At 40.6% G+C, this 27,161-nt stretch overlaps 1 protein-coding gene across 1 annotated transcript in view; it reads left to right on the top strand.

Annotated features, from left to right (window-relative positions):
- The window catches only part of stpg2 (sperm-tail PG-rich repeat containing 2), a 55,179-nt gene extending 29,884 nt beyond the window's left edge, over nt 1–25,295 (top strand). The window contains exons 11-14 of the mRNA XM_069683788.1: nt 13,183–13,348; nt 15,426–15,541; nt 24,526–24,719; nt 25,238–25,295. Coding sequence (XP_069539889.1) covers nt 13,183–13,348; nt 15,426–15,541; nt 24,526–24,693 — 450 coding nt within the window. The 3' untranslated portion in view covers nt 24,694–24,719; nt 25,238–25,295. The remainder of the gene's footprint in view (nt 1–13,182; nt 13,349–15,425; nt 15,542–24,525; nt 24,720–25,237) is intronic.
- The last annotated feature ends 1,866 nt before the right edge of the window (nt 25,296–27,161 follow it).

Raw genomic sequence — 27,161 nt, 5'->3', positions numbered from 1 at the left:
GGCAACTAACTAGCTAGACTAGCTAGACTTGGGCGTGCTAGTCGCCACCCTCGGACACTAATGACCAGCCTAGCCAGAAGCTGATCCAATTGCTATGTTGCTATGTTAGACGCATGACTTGCCACCCTGGTAGAGTGAATAGGAGGCTTCTATAGCCTCCTTCGGGCTCTCAATAGTCTTAAGTTTGTCCTTTTCCCTGCGCCATAATGAAATAGCTCTATAGACAGTACATGATGCATCCAGCTATTGCTAATGCACCTCCTTGGAAATATAACTTCAGTAGGAGCTATGAGGGCTAAGTGGTGATGTACTGCTGTGCTATCCTTCCTGTGTGTTTCAGGTTTAAGTAAGTAGTCACACACGTTGAAAAATCATAGCTGCTTTATTGTGCTTCTGGTCCAGCGACGCAGAGAGACATCATTCACAAGGCCTGACGCAGTCATGCAAAACCTCATTAATGTCAATTACAAGTGGAAAAACACCACATTGCTCTCAGAAAAAGACACACACACACACACACACACACAATGGCCATGAGGATGACAGAGAAAGAGAGGAGGGATGACACTGAAAGGAAGGAGCGGTGGGAGGGAAAGAAGGAAAGACAAAGAGAGTGAGAGAGAGAGAGAGCGCCTCTGTGTATAATGCGTAATTATCTATCCTATTAGCTCTGGTTGAGATAATTAGAGTGTTTGCTAAACATACATTTATCAAACTGAAGAGCAGCATCATCCCCCTGCTATGCAGAATGAAACGAAGACAAAAACTAAGGAGGTGAAATGATACTGAGGAGGAGAGGGGGAAGAGCTGGACAGAGAGAGAGAGAGAGAGAGAGAGAGGATCATAATGTAGACAAAGAAAGAAAGATGGAAAGCAGAAAGAAGTGAGACATTGCTGTCTGTGGCTTTAGAGAGATAAAGATGATAAATAAATAAAAAGCCATTTGAGTCAGACACAAAGCTTGACAGCTGCATGGAAGGTAATGCCACAGGCGGGATATTCTTGAAGGATCTGGGAGAGGAAAATATGCAGTGGCCCACGGTTTGTAACTTATTGACTTTTTGTCTCTGTGTTTCATTGCATTTTTATGATATATCCATGGACAGCTAATGGCATGTCACGCTGCAGCCTCTATTTATGGCAGACAAGGGAGTCGGGTGATGAAAGAAAGGAACAAAAACAGGAAAATGGAGTTATAGATTTGATATGGATTTAACTGTCAGCTGTCAGGGTAATGATGATGATGTGAGTCCCTGTGAGGATTCCAGTGCGGTCGCGCAATACACGAGTGTACAGATAAAGTGAGTCACTCAAAATATCACCATACACACACATAAATGTATGCTTCAATTCACAGAATGTGCATTTGCATGGCTTATAAATACATACACATATATTGTTGTATCACATACACAGGAAACACACACAGGAATGCATAATTAATTGACCGATGAGAGACGTGGTTGGTGACACTTCAACCCTGAGGCTTCAGACAGTAACTCTCCCATCATGCTCTGCTCAATATCCTCCTGAACAATTCATAAATGTGATGGATGGAAAGATTTGAGGAGGGGAGGAGAGGAGAGCAGAGCTGTGGTGTCGTCATATCCAGTGGCAGTATTGACTCGTCTTTCTGACAAGATTTCAACTCTTTCTCTTTTTGTTTCTTCTTCACCCTGCCCACACTGTTTTATTTGCTCTTGGCTATAAACAAATAAAAAAGAAGAAGGTGACAAGCAATGATATTGATTTTTGCATCTGGGTCATTCAGTTTTCCAATGGCTGTGTACCTCATCTACCTGTCCTAGCTACCTTTCTGTGTTTGCCTAAACATAAAGACTCAGCAAGATGGTTTACTGATTGATTAAACTCAGCTTTTTACGTCAATTTTAAGCCAAATACAGTCTCCACATTTAAGAGGTGCATAAAGCACTGCTTCTTATCCACTCACTCAGCGTTTAGACTACAAACATTACTGTGTAAAAAGATTGCAAGGTGCTGCATTAGTTTGGAAATGTGGTGTGTTCAGTGTGTTTGATTGGACGTCGGGTATAACGACGCAGTCAGACGACACATCAGGACGACAGGTATAACGACGCAGTCAGACGACACTTCAGGACGACAGGTATAACGACGCAGTCAGACGACACTTCAGGACAACAGGTATAATCGAAACAGTCAGACAACACATCAGGGCGACACATCAGGATGACAGGTATAACCACGCAGTCAGAGGACACATCAGGATGACAGGTATAATGACACAGTCAGACGACACAAGAGGACGACACGTATAACGACACAGTCAGACAACTGAAGTGGACGTCGGGTATAACGATGCAGTCAGACGACACAACAGGACGACAGGTATAACGACGCAGTCAGACGACACATCAGGGCGACCGGTATAATGACGCAGTCAGACGACACATCAGGGCGACCGGTATAATGACGCAGTCAGACGACACATCAGGGCGACAGGTATAACGACGCAGTCAGACGACACATCAGGACAACAGATATAACGACGCAGTCAGACAACATATCAGGATGACAGGTGTTAGACGCAGTCAGACAACACAAGGAGGTCGGGTATAACAACGCAGTCAGATGACACAACAGGATGGCACAACAGGACGACAGGTATAACAATGCAGTCAGACGACACATCAGGATGAGAAGTATAATGACTCAGTCAGACGACACATCAGGACGACAGGTATAACAACGCAGTCAGACGACACATCAGGACGACACGAATAACGACACAGTCAGACGACACATCAAGATGACACATCAAGATGACAGGTATAATGATGCAGTGAGACAACACAACAGGACGACAGGTATAATTAACGCAATCAGATGACACATCAGGACGACAGGTATAACGACACAGTCAGACGACACATCAGGACGACACATCAGGACAACAGGTATAACGACACAGTCAAACGACACATCAGGACGACACATCAGGACAACAGGTATAACGACACAGTCAAACGACACATCAGGACGACACATCAGGACAACAGGTATAACGACACAGTCAGACGACATGAGGACGTCGGGTATGACGACGCAGTCAGACGACACATCAGGACGAAAGGTATGATGACGCAGTCATACGACACAATAGGGCGTCAGGTATAACGACGCAGTCAGATGAAATAACAGGATGACAGCTCCAACGACACGTCAGAACGTCAGGTTTAATGACCCTGTCAATCAACACTAATGGACAGAGTAGCTTTGCAACAAGGTGTGTTATGTAATAAACAAAATATGTCACATTTTTATGATTTAAGTACACATTTGTGAATTCTGCCCTGTGTGTCTCCAGTTTGATTCTCAGAATGAATTCACCCTTTACAGTACATTGAAGTGTTGAAGTGAAAGCTGCAGGTCCAGATCTTTAGCTCGATCTACCTTATATATCCTTTTCCTTGTAGACATGCATCTCAGGCCATTGTCTGCTGTCTTAAGTGCCTCTGTCTTGGCTTCTTCCAGCTTTACTTTTCAGTTAAATTGTCTTTAGATTGCTTTCCATTAAAAGTTGTGTGAGTCTCTGGCGTTTGAAAAAAAAAAAAGTCTTTAATTCAAACAGTTTGCTGGATCGAAGTGAAGTCTGATGTTCAGATCATATAATGTCCTGATCAGCTAACAGGGCTGTGGAAAAAGGTTTTGTGATAGATGACGATGGACAATGAGATGAAAGGAATAAACTAAAAGTTTAGAGTTCTGTCAGCAACTTCTAGAGGCGGTGTTCACACCCCCTCACAACCTTAACCTTAATTTTAACTAATATTTGTACTGATGGTAAACAGATTATCCAGCTAGGAGCACAAATATGCTCAACAAATTAAACAGCAATTTAGAGACGGTGCTCCCAAGAAAAACAACATCAGTTGTTTCAGAAAATGCCCCGAACAAATGCTTAACGTCCAAGGACTGTGGTGAGAGAAATTTCTCTTTTCCATCAGGATAAAACTGGAAGTAGTGTCAGGTCTGCAGAAAAGGATCGATCTAAAAAGCTTGGGACATCGTTGTTTGCTTCCCATTCCTACTGATTGTTGTTTCTTTTAACAGTTACTATGATTGTTCCCTGACCATAACCAAGTGGTTATTACTGTAACCATGACAACGAAAGACTCCCTACCTATAACAAAGTAGTTTAACCAAACCATGATCTTTCCATACACCTTGTCTCAAATAGCTTTTGTGCCTAAATATGAACAAAACTATAGTGTTGCCACATCATAAAACAATGTTGGTAGGCAAAGACAAATTATGTCATCTTGTCGATAGGGGCGTACGAATCTATATATTTGATGATACATTTGGAAATTTTGTTGCAAATGATCTGTTTGATTACAACATTGTGTATCTTACTCTCTCTTCTTTTTGTCTCTTTTTATTGCTAACATTCCCCTTTGGGGTGGCACTAGAGAAAAGGCACGTTGTGTCCAGAACGGAAAGGGCTCCTCCTCTCCCAACCATGAATGTTCTTGATTAATGTCATGGCAGTCCTCTTGTAGGACTTTAATATATCTCGGAACTACTGTATAAGGGCCCGATCAGACAGGACGCGCTTTGCAAGCTGTAAAACACGAGGCGCACCGCACTGCCTTTTTTGTGGAAGTAAACACCCGATCAGAGGCTTTTTTTCCTACTGTTGTTAAGGCAACCACCGAATCATTAGCTGTCATTAACCTAACCGTTACATTGTAAACTGACAGAAGGCTCGCCTCTCCTTTCATCCGATTGGACAATGAGAAAAAACGCCCATGACGTCGGGCGCTTTTCTGCTTTGAGTTGAAGTTTTTTCAACTCGAGGCGCTCGGAGCGTTTCCTCAAAAACGCAAGGCGCACAGAGCAGAAAAAAGCGCGGTGCTCTGCAAAGCAAAAGCAGCGCTCAAAAAGCGTCCCTCTCACTGAAAACAAAAAAGCCGCCCCCAGCTGCTAAAACCGACCTGTCTGATCGGGCCCTGAGAACCTTTCGCCTGTTGTGGATGGTCAGAGGATCACTAAAAGAAAACCGAAACTCCGGGCCCTATCTTACAACCAGTTTAAAACAACTCAAGCACAACTGTTATTGCCAGTCTCTGACCAATGCTGTTTTCATTTTAATGCCCAGCACCCTCGTCATGCAAATGTACTTATCAACAGAGGACTTAGTGGTGGCAAGATTTTGTTTTTCTCCTGACATCATAATAACACTTTTCAGATTGAGTGGACAATCTGGTAATGCCAGTGGACAAGAACATGCTCACCGCCAACTCCAGGGAGCTTTAGTGGACTCCTGCTCAAATTCTGCACGGGCCAATAACTCCTGCCCGAACACGATCCCACCAGAGACAGACACAAAACCGTCTCAGACACACTGCCATGTTTTCTTGCCATGAGTGGGATAGATACTTATTAATTGATTTATATTCAATGAAATTATAATTTATACACGCATCTTAATAGCACTTGTATATTGTTTCATATCTGCCTTGATTTACAGAGACAGCATTGGGACGGCTGTGAAGTGAAAGATGACTGAAAATAGAGATCATGTAGACAGTTAAAGGAGAGCTTGAGCGACTGGAATAAATGAGCATGCCTGCATGAGCAACAGAGGGAAAGACAGCAAAAAGAGAGAGCAGAACAAGTGAGTCTTAAAATGTGTGATGGGGCACAGATGGAGAAGTTGTCTGTGTAGCACTTTCAGATTTTATGATGTGTGGATGCTCTCTAAGTTATTGCTTGGAGGAAAAGATCACATACGCTCGGTGAAATTCTTTTTCTCTCTTTCCTTCTCTTCCTCTCTTGCTGTGAAGTCCTAGTTATTGTTGCCTCCCTGCTGTCTAGCTGTTATAAAACAAATCAACTGAAAAACAGCCCTCCCTCAGAAACAGCCTGTGACTTAAAATAAAAGACTTTTTACAAGTAAAGGTGAATAAACACGACATGATTTCTCGAACTTTTGTACAACTCCAGAGCAATCCATACCCACTGTTACTTTATGCTTTATGCAGTGCTATCATAGAGATAGATCTCCTGATACACAGAGGTAGCCAAAATCTGTGTTTTAATCGTAAGTTTATATAAGGGAAAGAAAGTGATTAAAAATTCTAAATGGCAAAAACCCAGCAAGGCATCATATCTGCAGGTAAACAGAATAAAATGTTCTTTATATTTGCCAATTGGCAAGGCAACAACATTTGGCCCTTACTCCACAAATGACCCACAGGACCATTACCAATCTATTCATAGAAGCATTTTATAAACACTTCTGCATTTTACTAAATGATTAAAAGGTGCGCAGTGGAGATTTTGACCCTTTGTAACCTTATGGAGCAATGTTTCCTCATTCTGTCTGCTGAGGGACAGTTGGTAGCACTAACACGCTAAGAAAGGTAGCATTGCGACAACAAAGGAAGTAAACATGGATGCAGTAATTCAGGACAACATGAAAAAACAAACTGCACTTTCGGGTCTGTGCAAACTGTGTTGATTGTTTTGAGTAAGCTGAGCTGATTTGTCCTTTTTTATATTTCTGTGTCCTGTGACATGTTCGAGAAAACAGTGTAGAACAAACACTTCAATTTAAACAGCAAGGTCACAGCTTTTATACAGTACTGGATGTAAAATAACATATTTTCTGTCTGCTGTCAGAATCAGCCACATGCTTGATCTGGCAAATGTTATTTTTATCGACTTGCTTCGGAAAGTCTTCAGTAGTGGGAGAGATATTGGATCTCATCTTTATTTAAATGGGAATAGTTGAATCATCAGCAGACAGTAGTAGACCCATGGCACTGTCCAGGATAGAGTTCAGTATTCTTAGTAAACTTATTTTGCACTTTTAGAATGGATTAGAGGAAACGAAATGTGACAAGGCCTTCCTTTGATGAGATTGTCTATGTTATCACACATGCTGTATTTCTTTAAATCTCTTTATAACTGTTTACACTTGATTTTCTGTCTTAATGTTTTCTGTCTTTCTTGTCATCACTCCATATTTGTAGTTTTTGTCTATCCTTAAGTTGCTCAGTCAATCTCTCTGTCTTTCTCTCTTTCTCTTTAAGCAACTCCTGATGTGGATGAAGTAGGACATGTGGTGAGCAGCTGTGTCCCGTGTGTGAATACCTAAATGTACATTTCTCCGTCCAAAGAATGGGCACCAGCTGTGGCCAGCAGCTGTGTGTGTAGTGCAGTGCGGGTGTGTGTGCGACCCATTTGCAGGTGTGGGCACCATTTTGCAGCAGCTGTGTGTTTTTTGTGTTTGGTTGTGGACAGCTGTTTAGTAGCAGGTGATGATTTTAGGAGCCAAGCAGACAGTCATCCAGGCAGGCGGCCAGGGAGACGGCGAGCAGAGCTAAGCCCAGATGATGTAAGGAGGCCTGGGCTGGGCGTTTACTCAACCAGGCCTTCTGGACCTCTGCTGGATGGCTGCTGGTTCAGGAGGGACCCAGCTGTGGGTGTCAGTGTTTACACAGGACTCTAAAGCACCCTGACTCCAAGGACAGCTTTCTGATTAATACTGTATATAAATCAGTCACAGCGAGACAAGTACCCTTTAAAATCAGATAAGCTGTTCAGGTCTACATGTATATGATGTAGTGCAATGAGAGGACGGAGGCTGGTAGATTAAAGTCAAATAGAGCACATGTGAGATAAAAAGAGACAGGTTAAGAAAAGATGCAGTTGATGTGAGGAAACAGTAAAACTTAAGGCCTTAAAAGATGACGTGCAGAAAAAGAAGACATGGAGCACGAAAGACAAAACGTGAAGACAAGGCAAAAATAAGCAAATAAGGCAGTAAGAATGAAGTAAAATAAAGTAGAAAGAAAAGTAAACAAGACTACAAAACTGTAGCTGTCAGCATATTGTTAAACTAACTGCCACCTATAAAATGTGAATAGGAAGCGAATGGGACCCATATGGTTTCCTTCTGTCTTTCCATCTATATAGAAGACCTGTCGAAATCCTCATTAAGGCCTTATGACACCCGCCTTACCTCCACTAATAAAACCAGACAGATGGTTATCAAGCCCAATGATGAGACACCAGCTGTGCTTATGACACACAATGACATAGATTGTCTTTTCTGGGAGGAGAACATGCAAACAAAAGCTGCCTTCACTTTTTGTTTAATTACTAGCAATCTTTTGTGTTACAGAAGGTAAATTAACACAGAAAGCACAAATATGAATGTTTAATCTTAAAAAAAATGGTGCAATGCAGGAGACTTTGTCAATGTCATGCTAGTGAAAGTTATGGTAAGCATGATATCTAATCTTATTACACGGCTGTGTTGATACTGTTTCATTATTGCATTCTGAGACCGTTGTTATGAAGAACAGACCGTTGCTAGGGATGGAAAAACTGCTAGGTTAGCTCATTTTAATGTGAGTAATAACAGCTACGTTAGCTCATGTTAATTTGAGTAATAACAGCTACGTTAGCTCATGTTAATGTGAGTAATAACAGCTACGTTAGCTCATGTTAATGTGAGTAATAACAGCTACGTTAGCTCATGTTAATGTGAGTAATAACAGCTAGGTTAGCTCATGTTAATGTGAGTAATAACAGCTACGTTAGCTCATGTTAATGTGAGTAATAACAGCTAGGTTAGCTCATGTAAATGTCAGTAATAACAGCTACGTTAGCTCATGTTAATGTGAGTATTAACAGCTAGGTTAGCTCATGTTAATGTGAGTATTAACAGCTAGGTTAGCTCATGTTAATGTGAGTAATATTAGCTTGGTTAGCTAATTTTAAGAAGGCTAGAGTTAACCGTTGCTATGGATGCAGCTCTAACTGAGTGTAATAGACTATTTTTAAATGGAAAACATAAAGATTATCAGCTTTAAATTAATCAAATAATTTCCAAATCAATATATTGTGTCAAATAATTGATTTCCTAAGTAAAAAGCCGTGCTATAAGTGGGATACCCCATTCCACGAAAACAACCTGCTCACTGTGCATTATCCCTTACTTAAAAGCCTTTAGGGGTCGGTATACTGTGCACTATTTGTTCACACTTTTTAATATCTTGCACCAAAACTGCCAGATTCGCTGTTCAGCGTAACATATAAACCTCATGGGACACTGTGGACTCAAGAGACACAGCCTAAGTAACCATTATTATGTATTAGACTCCAAATGGGGATATCCAGTCTGTTCATTATCTGCAGAGTGTGCCAGCAAGACTGAGGATAGTGTGCAGAGTGGGGGCATTAGTCAGTTTAAGGATGTGCAGCTTTTACAACAGGAAGTGCCTGCACATTTTTTTTACCTAATTTATCCATAAGGAAACTAAACAAAAATTTTAAGTCTGTAGAATAGTCATAAATCCATAAAACATCGAGTACGAATGTTTTCCCAACCAGATTCACTATTCAGCCCCTACCACTTGAAACCATTAAAAAGTTGGCTTCACGAACAATTTTAATTTTATTTATTATTTTTCCTAGTATATACGTCCTAGTACAGTATATAGTGTAGCTATGCCACACACATATGCATGCATGCACTTACACACAGACACGCACATGCCTTTGCATGTACATACACACTAGGGATATATATTATCTCCAGTGGAATGATCTGAAATATGGAAATACAGTCTGAAAATAGCACTCTGCTCCACCAGGAAGAATGAAAGGTTTTAAGAGTAATGAGAGGATGAAGAATGGAATGTGAGGGTAGCACACACACACACACACACACACACACACACACACATGAATCTCATGTGCAAAGCCCGGCCATTAGTCAAAGCTGTCACTGAATATACTGAGCCAAATCATTAGTATGGTGGTTGTCAGGTACATTTGAGTGGCCATTAGTGTGAGAGAACATGGTGAGGAAGAAAGGCTGAAAGAAGATAACAAGTCGCGCCTAAATGTGTGTTTGCTGCTAAACTCTTATGAGGCTGGACATTTAACTGAGCATGTGTTTTGCATGCACTGAAGTAGAAAGTAAGAAGACTGATTTGTTGCATTAAAAGCATCAGTTAATCAGTGTTTATTTTTAACATAAGAAATGGCAGATTGTTGTTCAGAATGTGATAAAACAAATATCAGTTTGAAATTCAGTTTTTAATTAAATTTAAAACTTTTAAAATACATTAGACTTAGACTTAGACTTAGACTTAGACTCAACTTTATTGATCCCTTTGGGATGACTCCCTCTGGGAAATTCAGTCTCCAGCAGCTTATACAGTACAATACAATAGGAAAGAATCAGCACACAGAGGGTAAAAAATAAAGATCAAAATATATATATCTATCGATATATATATATATATAAAAAGTACAAAATTAGATAATTAGATATTACTACGTAATAAAGTAGTTAGCGCTGTTGCCTCACAGCTGGAAGGTTCCTGGTTCGAATCTTGGTTCGGACAAAGTGGGCCTTTCTGTGTGGTTTGCATGTTCTCCCCGTGCATGCGTGGGCTCCCTCCGGGTACTATGGCTTCCTCCCACAGTCCAAAGACATGCTCGTTAGGCTAACTGGTGGCACTAAATTGCCCATAGGTGTGAGAGTGAGAGCCCTGTGACTGACTGCTGACCTGTCCAAGATGTACCCCGCCTCACGCCCAATGACAGGGATTGGCTCTAGTGCCGTGACCCTGAACAGGATAAGCAGTATAGATGCATGGATGGATGGATGGATGGATGGATGGATTAAAGGACACTTGTGTTTACATCCTTTATAGATATGTTGAATTTGGCTTTCCTTGGGCTTTCCAGATGACATGCCTTTATTGAACCCCCAAACTACTTAACTCATCTGTTGTCATTTTCACAACAGTTATCACAAAATTAATCAAGGAATGTTCTCCTATCCCCTGCCATTGTATGTATGCTGCTCAGGAAACTCAACCATAATAAGAGCCAGTTGGGACTGTGGACCTGCACTGTTATTTCACTAGATTTTTTTTAGAGTAGCAACAAAAGACAGGGACAATCAGCCTTTATGCAAACTAAGAAATTTGAATAGTAGAGGAAACCTTCAAGAAGGAGGTCATTGTCTTGTTGTTTTGTTCATGAATCAGGGGAATCTTACACTCATAATGTAGTTTGTTCTTTTTATTGTGTAGTGCTTAATGCAGTCTGCTTCTTGACCGTATGTAATGTAAGGCGACCTTGCCAATTGCATGAAAAAATTCAGGACATATTGTTCACAATGCTTGTGAAGCATTGTCGTCCCCTATACACTTTTACTTTATTTAGTACTAACCTTCTTGTTTATTTAGTGTTTGCTGCCACTTCATGTTTATTATATTACTAATACCAATATGCTTGATTGGTAGTTCTACAGTATCTCAATTAACTAGAAATATGCCTTCAAGTTTATATATAACATGTTTTTATACACCAATAACATGAAGTTATCATTTCTTGCTGCTATATCTGTCGTGATGCCAGCGTCGCATCAATATTCGATTCCGATGATTCTGTGTCACCACCGGCCTGTCAAAAATGCACACTACACTACATTCACTGTGAGCTTTCTTTCAGACAGTCAAGGGCAGTGTGACAGAATCGTTAGGAAAAGTCGGATTCGTGTGTGTCTCTGTGCACATGTGGGAAGATAAGTATTGAGCTGTCTAAATGTCAAGGGTGTGTAATTAAAGACAACCTGAGAGCTGTCAATAGGTGATGACTGCTACTGGGAACAGTGGTCGGCTACACATTCAGGTATAATTACGGACCATAGGGCTCCTCGACAGGTGCGTGAGCGCATTATGTAGCGCAGGTTGGAGGATGATTGCTTTGCACTGTTAGATAGATCTGTCACAGATGTGTGTCTACAGGTGTGTGTGTGTGTGTGTGTGTGTCAAATCCACCAGGAGACATACCAAACCCTGGGATACAGTAACAGGTGACAAAAAATTCCCTCCCCTTCATTCAATTCATCTTATTTTCCAGCAATGCCACAGTTGCTTTCAACATCCCACAGAATCGTGTTTGTGTTGGTGTGTGCGCGCCTGGAAATCGACTGTCTCTGCGTGTGTTCAAGGTTGTATTGTCGCGCACATGTTGTGCTTGCCGCCTTTTCCTCCCACTGTGTCTATAATGAAAAGCTAAATGGCTGGGGCTAGCGATGATTAAAGATGGACGGTTACCTTGGAGGAGAAGGAGAAAACAGCGGGGAAATGACAGTTTGAGGTAAATGACAGCTCTGCTATGTTTAGGATAAATGGATCGTGCCGCTATATTCAGCCTTCGCCATCAATTATTCAAAGACCCACCGACAAGACAAATCCCCTGTAACTCAGACTCCTCTGCAGCGAGGGGAGAGCAAGTTTAGAACCAGTTCCAACTTTCTACAACTGGGATCCATTACATGTTCACATCATCAAGCATATTATCTCTTAATTGTAAGCGATTCATTAATGACCATGAATGTAATGAGCTTGTTATGGAGGCTATTCATGTAAAATTACCTGTAATATGTTTGAACCGTTGCCCATGTTTCTATCATCTGTGTGAAGAATCAGCATAATGACAGGTGTGAGCCAACCACTCATTGGCACTATGGAGGAGATTTCTCCTTGTGTGTGTGTGTGTTTGCTTGTCTGCATTTGCATGTAAATGATGTGACATGTACAGCATGTCCTTGCGTTCTGTGCTAATATTCATGCATGAATGTGTACATGGGTGATATTGTATGTAGTGTGACAGATGGGTGAGTGAGTCATTTCTCAGTGTCATTTTTAATGTGTGTCTGTTATCCTGTGGACCTGTGAGTTGTGTATAATAAGATGACCCCAGGAACTCTACATGTTTCGGTGATTGTGTGTTACATTGTCTGATGTATCCAAGAGTATTAGAGACAGTGCCACGTGACACTCAAGGTTATGTTTCCTTCACCATCATTCGTTTCTTTCCAGAACATTGAAATGACGTGCAATGTTTTTTTTCATAAGCATCTCTAATGTTATATGTATTCAGTGCTAATTAGCAAATGCTAGCATGCTACATCATGTCGTCAGTCAATGGGTGAACATCATACCAGCTAAACATTATTATACAGTATAACCATTGACATTGTAAGAATGTTAGCATGCCTATGTTAGCATTTAGCCACAGAGCTGCTAGCATGGCTTAGTGTCCTTGTGCACATATAGCCATTTACAGGTCTCGTTCCCCTCTGCTCTCCTGTCCCTGTAGGATTCTCCTCCACCCAACAGCTACAATGTGGGTCAGATGTTTGAAAAGGCTAATGGCCGCTCTTATTTGCAACCCCGAAGTGAAGGAGCCAAGAGACGTCAGAGCTGCTTCCTCTCTGCTGCACCGCGGGATAATCTGTTCCTGAGATGTGACCCCAGTGTGCCAGGTGTCTCACATGCACACACACACACACACACACTGAACAGCATCACACAAGAGAAACAGATCTATCTGTCTGTCTGTTTGTCTCTCTGCCTGTCTGTCTGTTTCAACTCGGAACATTGTGAAACCTAACAGCTCCACCTTTTCACCATCATGCGGTGCAATTAGCTCCATCTCTGTGGGCCTCTAACCTAATATTTACCTCAATTACACTCCCGTTGAAAAATGTTGTTTCAAAATTGATAGATTCATGACTTACTTGGATAATTTATGAGTAGCCCCATTTCACCAAGGGACTCAACCCATGAGGCACCCCAAACCGTTTAACCAAAATCCAATTTGCATATAAATAGATTTGGACTGTTTGCAATAGTGTTTCTTCTTCACGCACACACATGCACACTTTTATGCCCACACACACTGGAGCTGATGTGCACACACAAGCATGTGAAAACTCAAGCACACATACACTTAGACACACACATTGATAGGTGTGTGGTAACGCACGCATACAATCATTTTGCCCATTATTGAATTTGCATTTATGAATAGGCCTTTAGTATATAGAACATTAGGGAGTGTTATATTTCTCATCATGCTGGACCCAGTGTGATCACATTTTATATAATAGCAATCACTTTACTACTTTTGAGACACACACAAAGTCGCTGGAGAAAAGTGTATCATATAACAGTTTGTGACTTACAGCTCAAGGTGTTTCTCATGCAGCCATGTTGTTTTTGGTGCCATGTTTTTCTAGGAAGCTTTAAAAGTCTTTCAAAGTCTTACTGTAAAACTGTGTTGAACCAGTGATGGATTCTTGTTCTTATTACTTGTACAGCATAAGATCTGTAGCTCAGGGGTCCATTATAGCATTTCAAAATCGATTGTGAAAGTTGTTTCTATAATTTAAGAAAAGTTGGCAGTTGATGTTTTAAACAATACAAAATAGTTAGTAGTGGAAACAACTTGGTTCAAAGGATAAACCCTGGAGGCTTACCTTCTTCAATTTGAGAACAGTTTTCATCTTTGAGAATTTATTGCAAATGTTTCTTCTTAAAGTGAAAAAGTCTTTTGATAGGCTTGTTTTTACACTGTGAGTACATGTATATGTGTGTGTTTGTTTCTGCATTCACAGCATGGGTTTAAATATGAAAGCATTACATTAAACACATGCATCTCTGTACATCTGCTTGTGTGTATGTCTCATAGTATATTCATAAAATGGTAACTTTATCCAAAAGGAACCCACAGTGAAAAATCCTGACTAATCCCTGCAGTGTATTTGGTTGTATAACATGTCTTGGTGCTGGACAGCAGGGCGGATCAGCTCTCTGTGCGCTGAGCTTTGATCATAGTTCAGACAGTTACGGTTACATTAATCTGCAGCCCATGAAAACAAGACAGTACACCCTGGTTACTCTGTGCAAGGCACCCATACTGCTGTGACTTTAGTGGTACGGTATTCATGAAAGGGAACAAAAGGTGGATCAACCAGAGTGGCTTTATGCATAACAGAGAAAAACATGATTAAAACCATATTTTTTACCTTGAGCAGAATAATTTATTGTCATCTTAATGCAATGTTGTACTCAAAGTTATCTGCCACAGCACCTTGAATGTAGCTCCAAGCAATGTCGTTTAATTCACCTTAACCCCCCCAAAATTAAAATTAAATAAACTGTGGTAGAAGTTTTGTATCAGAGAAAAAATAGATTTTTGTAGCATCCATTCATCCATACGCTAAAGTTTTGGGCTGGAGACGATCACAGCTGACATTTGGCAAGAGGCCGGGTTGCCCTGGACAGGTGGCCTGTCAATCACAGGACTTTGACATACACATTCACAGCCATGGGCATCTTTAGACCAATTCAAGTAATCTGCACGTTTTTTGAGCAGTGGAATCATTTGGATTATTGGCAGGAAAACTTTATGCACACAAGTCCTACAGAGTACATGATGATCTGGTGTTTGTATGTCTGTGGGCATGCACCCGTCTTTCCTGACTCTGTTAAAGCAGCTTGATTTAAAATGATGCATTCACTTTTGATGATCATCATGTGTGTATAAATGTTCATCAGGTCCTGGCCAGTACAACCTCAGTGTGAAATCCTTCCCTAAAATGGCTCTGATCTCCTCCAGAGAAGATCGATTCAAGGTCTCCATGAACACCAACCCTGGGCCTGGAGCTTATCAGGTAAACATGCTGTTACAGTTATATTCTACATGACTCGCAGAGCAGCCAACACTCAGAGTGAGAGTAAGAGGAGACGTGTGCTTACACAGACCTAGTTTATGTCTTTGTTTGTGTGTCAGGCCGCAATTATGTCTGACATTATATTATCTCTGTGGAGAAAAAATTAATTGCTTTGTAAAATAGAAATTCCTGTGGTTTCGAACTCTTCCACAGCGCAAGGCTGAATAATGCAGTTTCCCTCCAAAGGCAGTGTTTCACTTTGTGGGAGAATTGTTCTTAATTGACCTGCCTGCTTAAATGAAACTTCGAAAAGTGAGTGCATTTTTTATTAAGTGTAATGTTGTTTAATGCAGCCACCACAGACTGCTGACAGAGACAAATGCACTCTGTGGTTGGAGCATAATACAGCTGTAATGAAACCTAACCAGAACCTAATCTCTGTCTGCTCCTTTTCACTGTGTTTTAATATAAATTACAGTTTTGTGTTACAGCTGCTGGTAGTTGTGTGTGTGAGATGATTGAAAGAGCAAATGTTGCTTCCAGTCCCTTCTGACTTTGAGTCATGAACTTCAAAGACAGAACCACTGAGTTTGATTTAAACCTTGCTATATAGTTCATCAGTATGTTCATGTCTATGGGTGTAGTGTTATCGCAGGGCTCTTTGTTCTCTTTTATCTGTCTCTGTGTCTCTCAGTCTGTCTGCTGCCTCTGTGTCTTCTCTCCAGCAGTTCACTCACTCTCTCTTCTCACGGCTGTGCCTGTTTCTGCCTTCATGTATCTCCCCAGATTTCTACCATTTCTTTCAAAACTGATCTTGGTCAGTCGGTGTTGACAGTTCTGACATGAAATTGTACCCTGTGTTTAAAAGAGAAAATAGAGAAAAAAAAACAGTGACACCGACCACGCTGTGTCTTTTCATGTCAATACAACCAAAGCAGATGAATGATTTGAACGTTTGACCACCCTCAAAGCTTGGATATGGCTCTGGCTGATTTTGTGATCATTTAGAGCCTATGTCTTCATCTTAGTGCACTGTCAAACAGACTCGTGTTAGATTTTCTACCAGATACCAGAGAAAAACATTGTCATCTTCACTCAGCCACGTAAACTAGGTAACTTCTCTAGTTGAGCTCATTGTTGCAACTTGCTTGCTGAAAATTGTTCCAAAAACCTGTAGATGAATGAGAGTATAAGTTAAGAAGACCCCTGTGTGAGAAATATCCAGCCATTCCCACACTGTAAGTAAGTAAGTAAGTATAATTAAGCAATATCACACTCGAGGTTGCGATGTTATACTGAATATCAGAACGGCTGTGATTATCTGCGGCCTTGTGCCTACGACCAAATCACAGCCGTACTAATATTCAGTATAACATCACAACCTCGAGTGTGATATTGCTTTTATACAACAGTTAAACAAGCGGCAAATAGAAGTAAACAGAAATAATCAACAACAGATTATTTTTTGCTCCACCAACTCAACTTGTTCCACAACTTAAACTGAGAACTGGACTTTTGTTGCCAAGCAACCCAAACATTCTCAAGCACTCTGTGTCTACAGATTACCACAGATCAGCTATTTTTTATCATGTATATTTATCTGTTTGTTTTAATTTATCATCAACCAGTGAAATAAGAGTCTGCTGTGTGATGCAGAGGTACCAGCTTGATTAATGTAGACATACACAGTCTGCTGTAATGCTTATTAACAGTATTCAGAACACCTGGCTGAGGCGGAGTGATACACAGAGGGAAGAGTCCCAGTGATGTTATTCTCTATATCAGCACTCACAGAATGCCTCTTATCCAATCAGATTACTTGGATGGAACTAACTGCTGTATAATTTTATTTATGTAGCGCTTTTCACAGTCATAGGTCACAAAGTTCTGGACACCACCTTCAATGTGACTTTACAATGACAGTTAGTGGTCAACCAAAATGCTAGTGGAAAAGCGCTTTAAGTGGTTGGAAGACTAGAAAAGCGCTTTATAAGTGCAGCCTAATTAACAATTCCCATTAAACTGGAGTCAAATTTCTTGTTTGTGCACACACAGTTGGCCAATAAAGCTGACTTTCATTTCTGATTTGGTGCAGGAACAACTGTTTTGGGGGTACATGTTTACTCTTACTTGTTAATAACGATAGAGAATATAATAGTCAGTAAACTTGACGCTAATCAGCACGTCACAGTGTAGGAGCGTAACAGCGTGCATCACTTTACAAGTACTAAACCTCTGTAATGTGACCTCGGTCTTCCCTGTAGATGTTCCTGTGGATGTTCTTTTATCACAATATGCTGTGTTTTACTCCCTTTATCTGCTCTCCCTGTCCCTCTCTGGCTATCACCCGCTCTTTCTGCTCCATTTCTCTCTGTTATTAGGGGAAACTGTAGCTGCAGGAATTTTTCCACTGACAGAAGCTAATAAAACTGTTGAAGTATCTTACACCATCCTCCTCTCCTCTCCTCTCCTCTCCCAGGGTATTTTTTTTTTAGAGTCAATTTTTGTTTATAGTCAGTTTAGTCATTAAATTAAAGGGAAAAACAAAATTCCCGCATTTGGCTTGTCAAGTGTTTGTCTGCAGCCTCTTCAACCAAAGCAGAGAGTGGAGTTAATGTTGGGAGATGCTGGTTTAAAGTAGGCTCAAATGTTGTGAAGAATACTAGCTTGTTTTATGGAGCTAAGTTAATACAGTAATTTAGCAACCTACTGAATACCAAGGAGAAAAGATCAGAGATAGTCGTTTGCACATTTTAAAGCTATTTGTGACATTTTCATTCATTTTTTAAGGACTTTAAGTTTCACTTACAACACTTACCTCTAAATAAGTCATGCAACATCAAAACATTCTTGTTGATGAAGCCACCAGTGTATATTTTCATGTGTATTATACACGCACACACACACAGAAAACAGTTGACAGCTTGAACCTAAAACACTACATACTATTTCACTGAAGCTCATGTTTATGTGGAGGTCATACATTATGTATAAAAACTATAAAAAGTAACCATGAAACATATTGTAATGTGAATCATACCATTTAGAGACTGATGCCATCTGTGTTAGTACGATGTCTAAATTCAGCTTTAGGGGGTTTAGCTCTTTTTTCTTCGCCTATAATGCATGTCTTAGACTCAGTAATTAGCCGTATGACTGTCAATCTATTCGGCATCACAGGCCACACAGAGCTAAAGATGGTGCGAAGTGGTGCAGAGAGGGAGAGAGATGAGAAGGTGTTGAAGACAAGCGGAAAGAGGCAGGGATGGCTCAGAGAGAGAGAGGGGAGAGACAGGGAGGGAGGTGAGACAGCGACAAAAAGGTGATGGAAAAGCGTAAAGGAGAGAGACAGACAGCAGCAAATCGAGCAGCTAAAGAGGGTAGTTAAATTCAACAGCTGAAAATGTGCTCTGAGGGCCTGCAATCTGAAGCAGACGGCCGCGTAATGGTTCAGAAGCTATTTGAGCATCAGAGTGTGCGTGTGCGCGTCCGTCCATACGTGTGTCTGTAATGTCACAAAGCTATCTACTTGAGCGGCATTAGGTCACAGCGAGGACTCATTAAGTGTTTCCATTATCTGCATCATGTGAGGCGTCTACTCCTGGAAAGTAGGCTCGATTACCTCTCTCTCGCACGATGCTGTTCTTATTGGTCGAGCTTAATTTAACAGAGAGAGGATGGAACAGGAATATAAAAAGACACAGGGAGCAGACGTCAAGCAGAAACTAATATTAATTAAACGCTGTGATATTTGATAATATATATACCTGCAGAGTACAGAGCACATGCAGAGCTAAGAAAAGCAGCTTAAGTTAATTTGATGTTCATTATGAGTCAGAACAGAAGGTGTCCTTAACACAGCTGACATTTTATCAAACGTGCCTCAGTCTGTGCTCTCTGTGTCTCTACGTGTGCTTCCTCCATGTGACAGTTAGAGTGCTTTAATGTGTGTGTGTGTGTGTGTGTGTGTGTGTGTGTGTGTGAGTGAGTCACTGTTAAGTATGTGCTTGCATCATGAAAAAGATTAAAGTTGGTAAGAAAAAATAACTAAGTTTATAATAGTTTTTATTGTGTGATTGGTGGTGTTACAAGAATGACTGGGCGTTTGGCTCCTGTGGAGACTGTATAAAAAGATGGACGACATGACAGCCCTCCTTAAAAGTGAAGCCAAAACATTTTCAGCGCCCCCTGCTGACTGGCTGCAGTATAGGTCATAAAGCCGCCTCCTCCATGTTAACAGATGGGACATGAGTCAAACTATAAAATCAAAATACACAACAAATGTATTTTTCTCAAACATGGTTTCTGTCATTATAGTTAGTTCTTATCATGCTGATTTACATCCAAGTGTTAATTTTTCTGACAAGTTTATTATTTTATTATTTTAATTAGCTATTTGATGCTGTAAAAAGAATGATTGACAGATCTGTTGACAAATCCGGCTCCTGCAGCCGATCTGTTCGGGATTAGCAGAGTAGAGGAGGAACGATGAGAGGAGACGTAACTAAAACAATCACTACAGTCACTGAAGTTTCCATATCTGTGAACGTCTGCTTCAGACCAAAACAAGAAGCTGTTATGCTGTTAAACACGCCGGCGTGCGGGGTCCTTGCTGTTTTTCGGTAATTTAAGTGTGTGTTTTGGTTAGAAAAAGTGGCTACGGCCGCTCCACCCGCCACTCTCTACTGCGCAGACTCTGGCTTCAAATGACGTCACCATTGCAAGATGGCTTAAAATTTGGTATGAGGTTCACAAAAGTCTTGGATTGAAGGTGGGATTGTCACCTAAAACACCTTTAAAACTAAATGAACTTATACCCATGACTCTTGACAATAAGATTTTGGATATATGGCATCAGAAAGGAATCCAACACTTGGAGGACTGCTTCAACAAAGGACTCTTCATGTCATTTGAACACCTGAAGAGGAAATATAACTTGTCCAATAAGACAAGTTATTCTCCAGATAAGATCCTTTCTGAGAGCTATTCTGGGTCCTGAAATGAGTCTGCCTGTCATGAATGATGTTGAGACATTTCTTTATGAGGGGAGCCCATATAAATTCATTTCTAAAATGTATCGCCTGTTGATGAATGAGGGCCCAAAACCAGGTTTGCATAAGTCTAGAATGAAATGGGAGTCAGATCTTAATGTTACAATTGATGAACAGTTTTGGGCAGATCACTTTTGTACAACATTTTTCAATCTGACCTTTTTTCCAAAGATGTGACCATTACAGAAGGTCACGGAAAACAAGGACTGGTACAAAACACATCGAATTTAGCTGCAGGATCTTTCCATTGGAGATTTTTATTTCAAAAACTATTATTTCGTTTCAAATCGAAAGCACACAGAAAGTAGCCCACCATAATAGCAATTATAGCTAACTGCATAAGGCTTTACATATTAAAACTAACTACAAAAGTTCCTTTTGCATGTTTCTTTCCCATCCAAGGTGGCAAGCGCAAAGTAAGTGTGAACAATAGAGCCACAATATCCTCAATTATTGAAAGTATAGCAGGTAGAAAAATACCTGAAATTTCCTATAAATGTTGCAACATCTGCAAGCTAGGAAAGTCTGTCCTCTCACCAACATGGCATTGCCTTCTCACTGCAACATACATACATAAACAACACATTGTTTTTTATTACGGAGTAATCAAGCCATTTGCACGCAGCTTGTGCCTTAACTGCTGTCACCTTGTGCATGTCACTTTCTGCATTTCCTTTAGGAAGGGTAATTATTATTGCCGATCCCTGCTGTGCAGAGCCTGGTGTTTGGTGCCTGGACGGCAAACATCACAGCTGTACATAGTCTACACTCACATAATAATGTATTATACATGTTGGCTGAATGAGGTGCTGATGAAATCAAGCTACTTTTTATTTCTCTCTTTCTGGTTGTCTTTTCTAAACCAAACCTCACCCATACAGGAGCACTGTAGTGAGTCATTATAAGGCACTAACAAACAGCTAGGTATGATGACTCTGAATATCCTTGTAGTGATTAGTGTATGTGTGTGGGTGTGTGTGTGCAGAAAGATAAAAGTCTCTCTTTGAGTTTGGTGAATGTGCAAATTCCTGCATGCTCCTCCACAGAATTACCCCCCTTGCTTTAGCCGCCATGTATTATGCATGTATGTGATGAAGCTTGTGTTGCTTTTTCCTTATGTGTCATGTACTGTGTGTGTGTTGTGGGAAAGACTCTGCATCCAGCACTCTTTCCTCTGTGCCTGTGAGCACACTTGCACACGTCTGCATACATACAGAGTAACACCATCATCATTTCCCTGCATGGATCCTCTTTTCCTTCTCCCCCTTTTGACCCAGTGAAACAGCCCATAATCTCACCCATCATTGCCATGCCGGTGGTGTAGTCACTTCCAAGGGCTCTTCCTCATCCCCCCGACCTCCTGGGCAACCCTGAGGGTGACCTGGAGTTGAACCCGCAACCCTGTTCCCATTAGGATCAATACTGAGATCTGAGCGGCCCCGCCGATGTGCCTAAATCCTGCTGTGGCACTACTGGCATACTGATGTGTGTGTGCACGCCGGGAGGGAAGGGGGGAGGCGGGGGGAGAAGGGGAAGAGAGAGAGAGAGAGAGAGAGAGCTTTGATAGCAAATGAGGAGATTCCTGAGGCATTACCTGGATGGGAAGGATGGTAGGTCAAGTGGATGTGCGTGCAATATACAGCACATAAGCATTTATGTCTGTGTGTGTGTGTGTGTGTGTGTGTGTAAGAGAAAGAGAGAGAGAATTTCTTTTGTTTTTGACTGTTTTTCTGAGGTGATTTTAAGGTCAGACTTTGTAGTAAATGTAGCATTACTAATTTATTATTTCTTCGTACTCTTCACTTATGTTCCCCTCGGTAGGACCGCGCACAGACAGGCTCATAACTTGTGTTTGTGTGTATCTAAGTGGTCGATATGCTTCACTAGACACTTTTAGACACATCAAGTAAAAGATTGGCACAAATCTTTGTAACCACCAGCAGCTTGACTTATACAATATTTGAAGAACATGAACAAAAATGAGACTGTTGAGGTAGACGGAGCTGAAGTTTTGAAGGAAGGCTGCACTGTCTCAGCCAGGTTGTTATAGACAGAATGAGCACCAGGGGCCGGATCACAAACATATTCTTAAGATAAAACTTAGGAAGAGTTGTGAGAAAAAAATGTAGGAAGCTCTTAAGAATGGTCTTGATTGCAATTCACTATTATCTTCTTAAGAACAGTTTCATTTCATACGAACTCCTTTATGTTCCTACTCACGAACTTATTAGATGACATGATGTAAATTAGTCCTCGCCTGTCATTAAAGGACTGAAATGTTATTTCAATTGATTAAAATAAGCATGGGTGTCAACAATATATTACAAATTATAACAATAAAAATAAAAATAATAATGATATTTATCTGTCCGTTGATTCATGATAGAAAAAAAACATGAATTGTAGTTTATTGATTTTATTAAAAAGGTAACTTCAAGTACAGGAAAATATTCAAACAGGCCCTTTAAATGTTAACTGTCACATTTGCTAGCTTAATTTGAGTAGATGATGTACACCATACACAGTGACATGCCAACATTATAGATAAATGTCTAACTAAATGCTAGCTACTGTAAGTAAACGTAAGTGATTGTCTAAAATATGTTTGAATGAATGAATGTAGAGGTGTACCTTTTCACTGTCACAATTCTAAGACATATGTAGGGTCATCTTAAAGTTGTGAAGAAAAATGTTTTTTCTTCTGAAGAAACATAAGAAGAAAAAAAACACTTTATTCAGGAATATCAATTTTTCTTAATTTTTTTCTTAATACTAAAGTTACAATGAAAATTGCACTTAAGAAGATTTTTTTCCTTAGAATGCTTTGTGAATCCGGCCCCTTGTTTATAGTGACTACCTACTGAGAGAGTCAATGACTTGTATGCCTCCCATGAAATACAGCAAGGCTCCCTTCTTTAAAGAGTTATATGTATTTGTGGTTTGTCCGTCTGTTTAAATCTCTGACATGGGGCTTCAGTAGGCTAGTTCATTCAGTATACAGTGTACATGAAGTGTGATTTTCAGATAGGGTTAATTGGTGAAAACACAAAGAACAGTTGATTTATTTCTGTTTTAAAGTCAAAGAAAAATCACTCAACCTCCTCTTTTAATCATACCTGCTGCATTCATTTATTTATTTCTCCACTACTTTTTGTTTGTTTCAGATAGCATAGGGTACGTCCTCTTCAAAGCCTGCTTTTTGCATTTGTAAATACATTTTTCTCTAATAACAATAGTAATAATTTCATCAGCCTGTTGTCAAGATCCTTCTCAAATCTTGTACTGAACAAAGGGTAGGTCATGTTTGATGCCCCAAAATGATTAAAACAATACAAATTTTGTGGATTTAATGACTGCATTTTAAGCATTTGAGAAACTACTTTATGATTCATTGTAAATGTACACTTGTACTTAAAGAATTGTTCCCTTCTGCTTTGTTTTTATGTGCATACCCACATATTTCACACAAACATAAGCCCTTGTACACTGCGGTTCCACCTCAGTGCTGTAACGAAGCTCTGCCGTCATGCAGCCCCTGCCATTTTACATTGGACCAAGCAACGCCGGCGTAAAGCCGTCCCAGAGTGTGTTTATACATAGTGTTCGGGTGTTGCGGAAGCAAAACGTGCGCGAGGTGTAAACAAAAAGGGCGAGCTTCAAATGCACACACACACACCGCTGTTCCGCCCTGCTGGCTCTGCTGTTTACACAGACGCAGTTTCGCCTCTGTTACACCTCTGTTACTACCTCCAATGCCGACTCAGAGGAGGAACAACTTCCACCCACCATTCCGCCTCTGTGCGTTCTACATAGAAGACAAAACGTAACAGAGGCATAATAATCCCGCCTTGAACTGGCAGTGTAAAAGGGGCTACACTGTATCGCTCTTATTGTACCGCCCTCGTCATCTCTCTTCTGTTTGTGTCTCTGCAGTTGAGTCCAGGCATCATGAACACCGTGATGAAGGGCACCTTCAATGTGACGCTCAACAACCCTCTGGGCCCCTGCCGTTCCCCCCGTGTGGGCCCTGGCCCTTTAACAGCCCACAGGACCATTAACACTGTGGCACCCAACACCTTTAAGGCCACCAGCACTTCTTAGATCTATTTGTGGGTGAAAGTTTAGAGGTGAGCGGGGTAAAAGGTCAATCTTAAGGTCATCACGTTTCAATTCGTAATTTCATGAATATTTATGGTTTTATCCATATCTGTTAAATGTAGAATAGATAATATGGGGGCACATTTTTTGTTATTAAATTGGAACTTTAAGAAGCTTATTAATTGAATTAAAAGAAATGAGGTAAGAGTACAGTGATGTGTTTTTTCATTAATAATTTATCATAAAAAACGAGGAGGTTTTCTTAACAAGCTGTTTTTAGATTAATTATGAAATCATCACATAGCACTTTTTTTTAAGTTTTTTTCTTCCGGCCACTTCCGGAAAGCTAACAGCCTGTCCGATCTCGAGAGCTTTTATTTTTGATAAATATGTTTTGATAAAGTCCTTAATGTTTTAATTGTAAGAAGTTTCCCTCAGGAGTTAATTTACAAATTAGAGCAGCTAATAACCTGTGATTTTATAAAACCCTATCATTTAAGGGGGGCAAAATAATGAATAACTTCTTCTCTTTTTTTTATTGTTTCAGGCAGCAGTTTAGAGGAAGAGAGCTTCTCTTTATCCTGTGTCGCGAAGTGAAAACCTACAATGCCTCCTTCATCTACAGCTGATGGTTCCCTCGTTCTTTACTCTGAGTAATGACAAGTGTGACACACTGACGCAGCTGTTTCTGATTATCACTTTCCCTCTGTTTAAAGCACTTTGTTAATCAATAACAATCATAAAGCTATTAATATAAATATTGCCTGAGGCCTTGTGAACTCATGTTACTCTGAAATGGGACGTCCACAGGGCACTTTGTTTTTCTTACAGCAGCAATCAATAGATTAAATCTGACAGAAACAAGACAGAGATTGAAAACGGTGGGGAGGTTTCGTGATGCTGATTTAGCCGTGTAGATTTGACTGCATCGCTCTAATCAGCTAATAACAGGAAAGCTGACTAAGCGGCAGCTCAGGACCGTATGTCTACAGCTTGATTTGAACTCACCCTATGTGGGTGAAATCATGTTTTATTTAATGGCCATGAACCAGCGCAGGAGACAATTAGAAAAAATGCTATTAGAATTCCTAAAGATTTGTAGCCATACATTATTGCTTAGCATGCATAAATGATGAAGCCATTCATTATGTATATTAGCGCTGACTACCCAGGAAACAGGTGTAAAAGTCACATAGAAGACTCAGAGCTTGTTCCTGTGTTTCGCTGTGCACTAATTAAAATAGCCTCACCTTTGTGCACTCACATGCTGCACACTCACATGCTGCACAACATGCAGTAACATACATCCAAACCAAAAGAAGGAGCTACATGTGGAAGTACATTCTGTACAAGTCAAACATGGATTTTAGGTTTAAAGTGGCATTTTTTGTTGCTTCAGACTTGTTATTTAACTCAACATGCAGAGGGGAGATGTGTTGTGTTACCACAGCATGAAATATTGAGGCTGCAATGCTTTGCTGCTTTGAAACACCTGTATGAGCAGAGAAGCTGGTGAGTCAAGACGAGGGGTGAGAGAAAAGTTACTTGGAGCAGTGATGGAAGAAACTTTGCCCACAAGGAATAGTCATTTTGGGAATGTGCTTATTTACTTACCTGCCCGCAGTAAGGAGGAAGGTCGATACAGACCCCTCTTTCAATCATCGTAAATATGAAGATTCAGAGAGCAGCCTGCTTTATTTGAAAAAACAAGAGGAGTCTGTACTTGTTGACTGTTGCCCAAAAAAACAGATGCATGCAATTTTGATTAAACTGTACCATCCATCCATTATCAAAACCGCTGTTCCTATAAAGGTTGCAGTGGAATGAACCAAGCTGAGCCATCAATCACACTCACAACTACGGGAGCTTTTATAACCTGACAAGCATGTCGTTGGACTGTAGAAGGAAGCCGGACGACCTGGAGGAAACCCATGCAGGCACCTGGGTGGATTCAAATCCATAACCTTCTTTGCCCTATGCCAATCTTGTGTTTCAGGTGTTTCAAGATCAAAGAAATCTTCACATATTCCATTAAGAATACATGTTTTTTAAATCACCTCTTAAGTCAAATAAAAAAATTAAAATTGGAGGGAGGACAAGTTTGCTTCAAGAAAGTAGACCTGAAAACAACTCAAAGGTGATTTGAAGTTCCTGCCCTTGTACATCTGGTGTCACAGAGTCAGAGATGGCTGATGCAGGCGGTTCAAACTGTCAGATAAACCTTTTTTACTGGCCGTTACCAGTGGAGAGCGTAGATTTATGCTCCTCTCCTCAGCTGATCACTCACCATAAATCAGACATTCATGGCTGTGTGTGAATGTACGTGTCCTCAGTCTGTAAAGACAGAGAACGAGAGGGAAAAAGAAGTCAAAAAGGAGTTTTCAACCACAATCTAGATGTTGTTATTTTGATGGTTTTGTCATCTCTGACTCATTCCCCTCCCCACTTCCTGTGTATGGTCCCTGCTTGTC

This window comes from Semicossyphus pulcher, unplaced genomic scaffold, assembly GCF_022749685.1.
Source record: "Semicossyphus pulcher isolate SPU_LCO1_2020_fin unplaced genomic scaffold, fSemPul1.0.p SCAF_6, whole genome shotgun sequence".
NCBI lineage: Eukaryota > Metazoa > Chordata > Actinopteri > Labriformes > Labridae > Semicossyphus > Semicossyphus pulcher.
The sequence above is the reverse complement of the archived record's forward strand: the minus strand, read 5'-3'. Positions and strand labels throughout refer to the sequence as shown.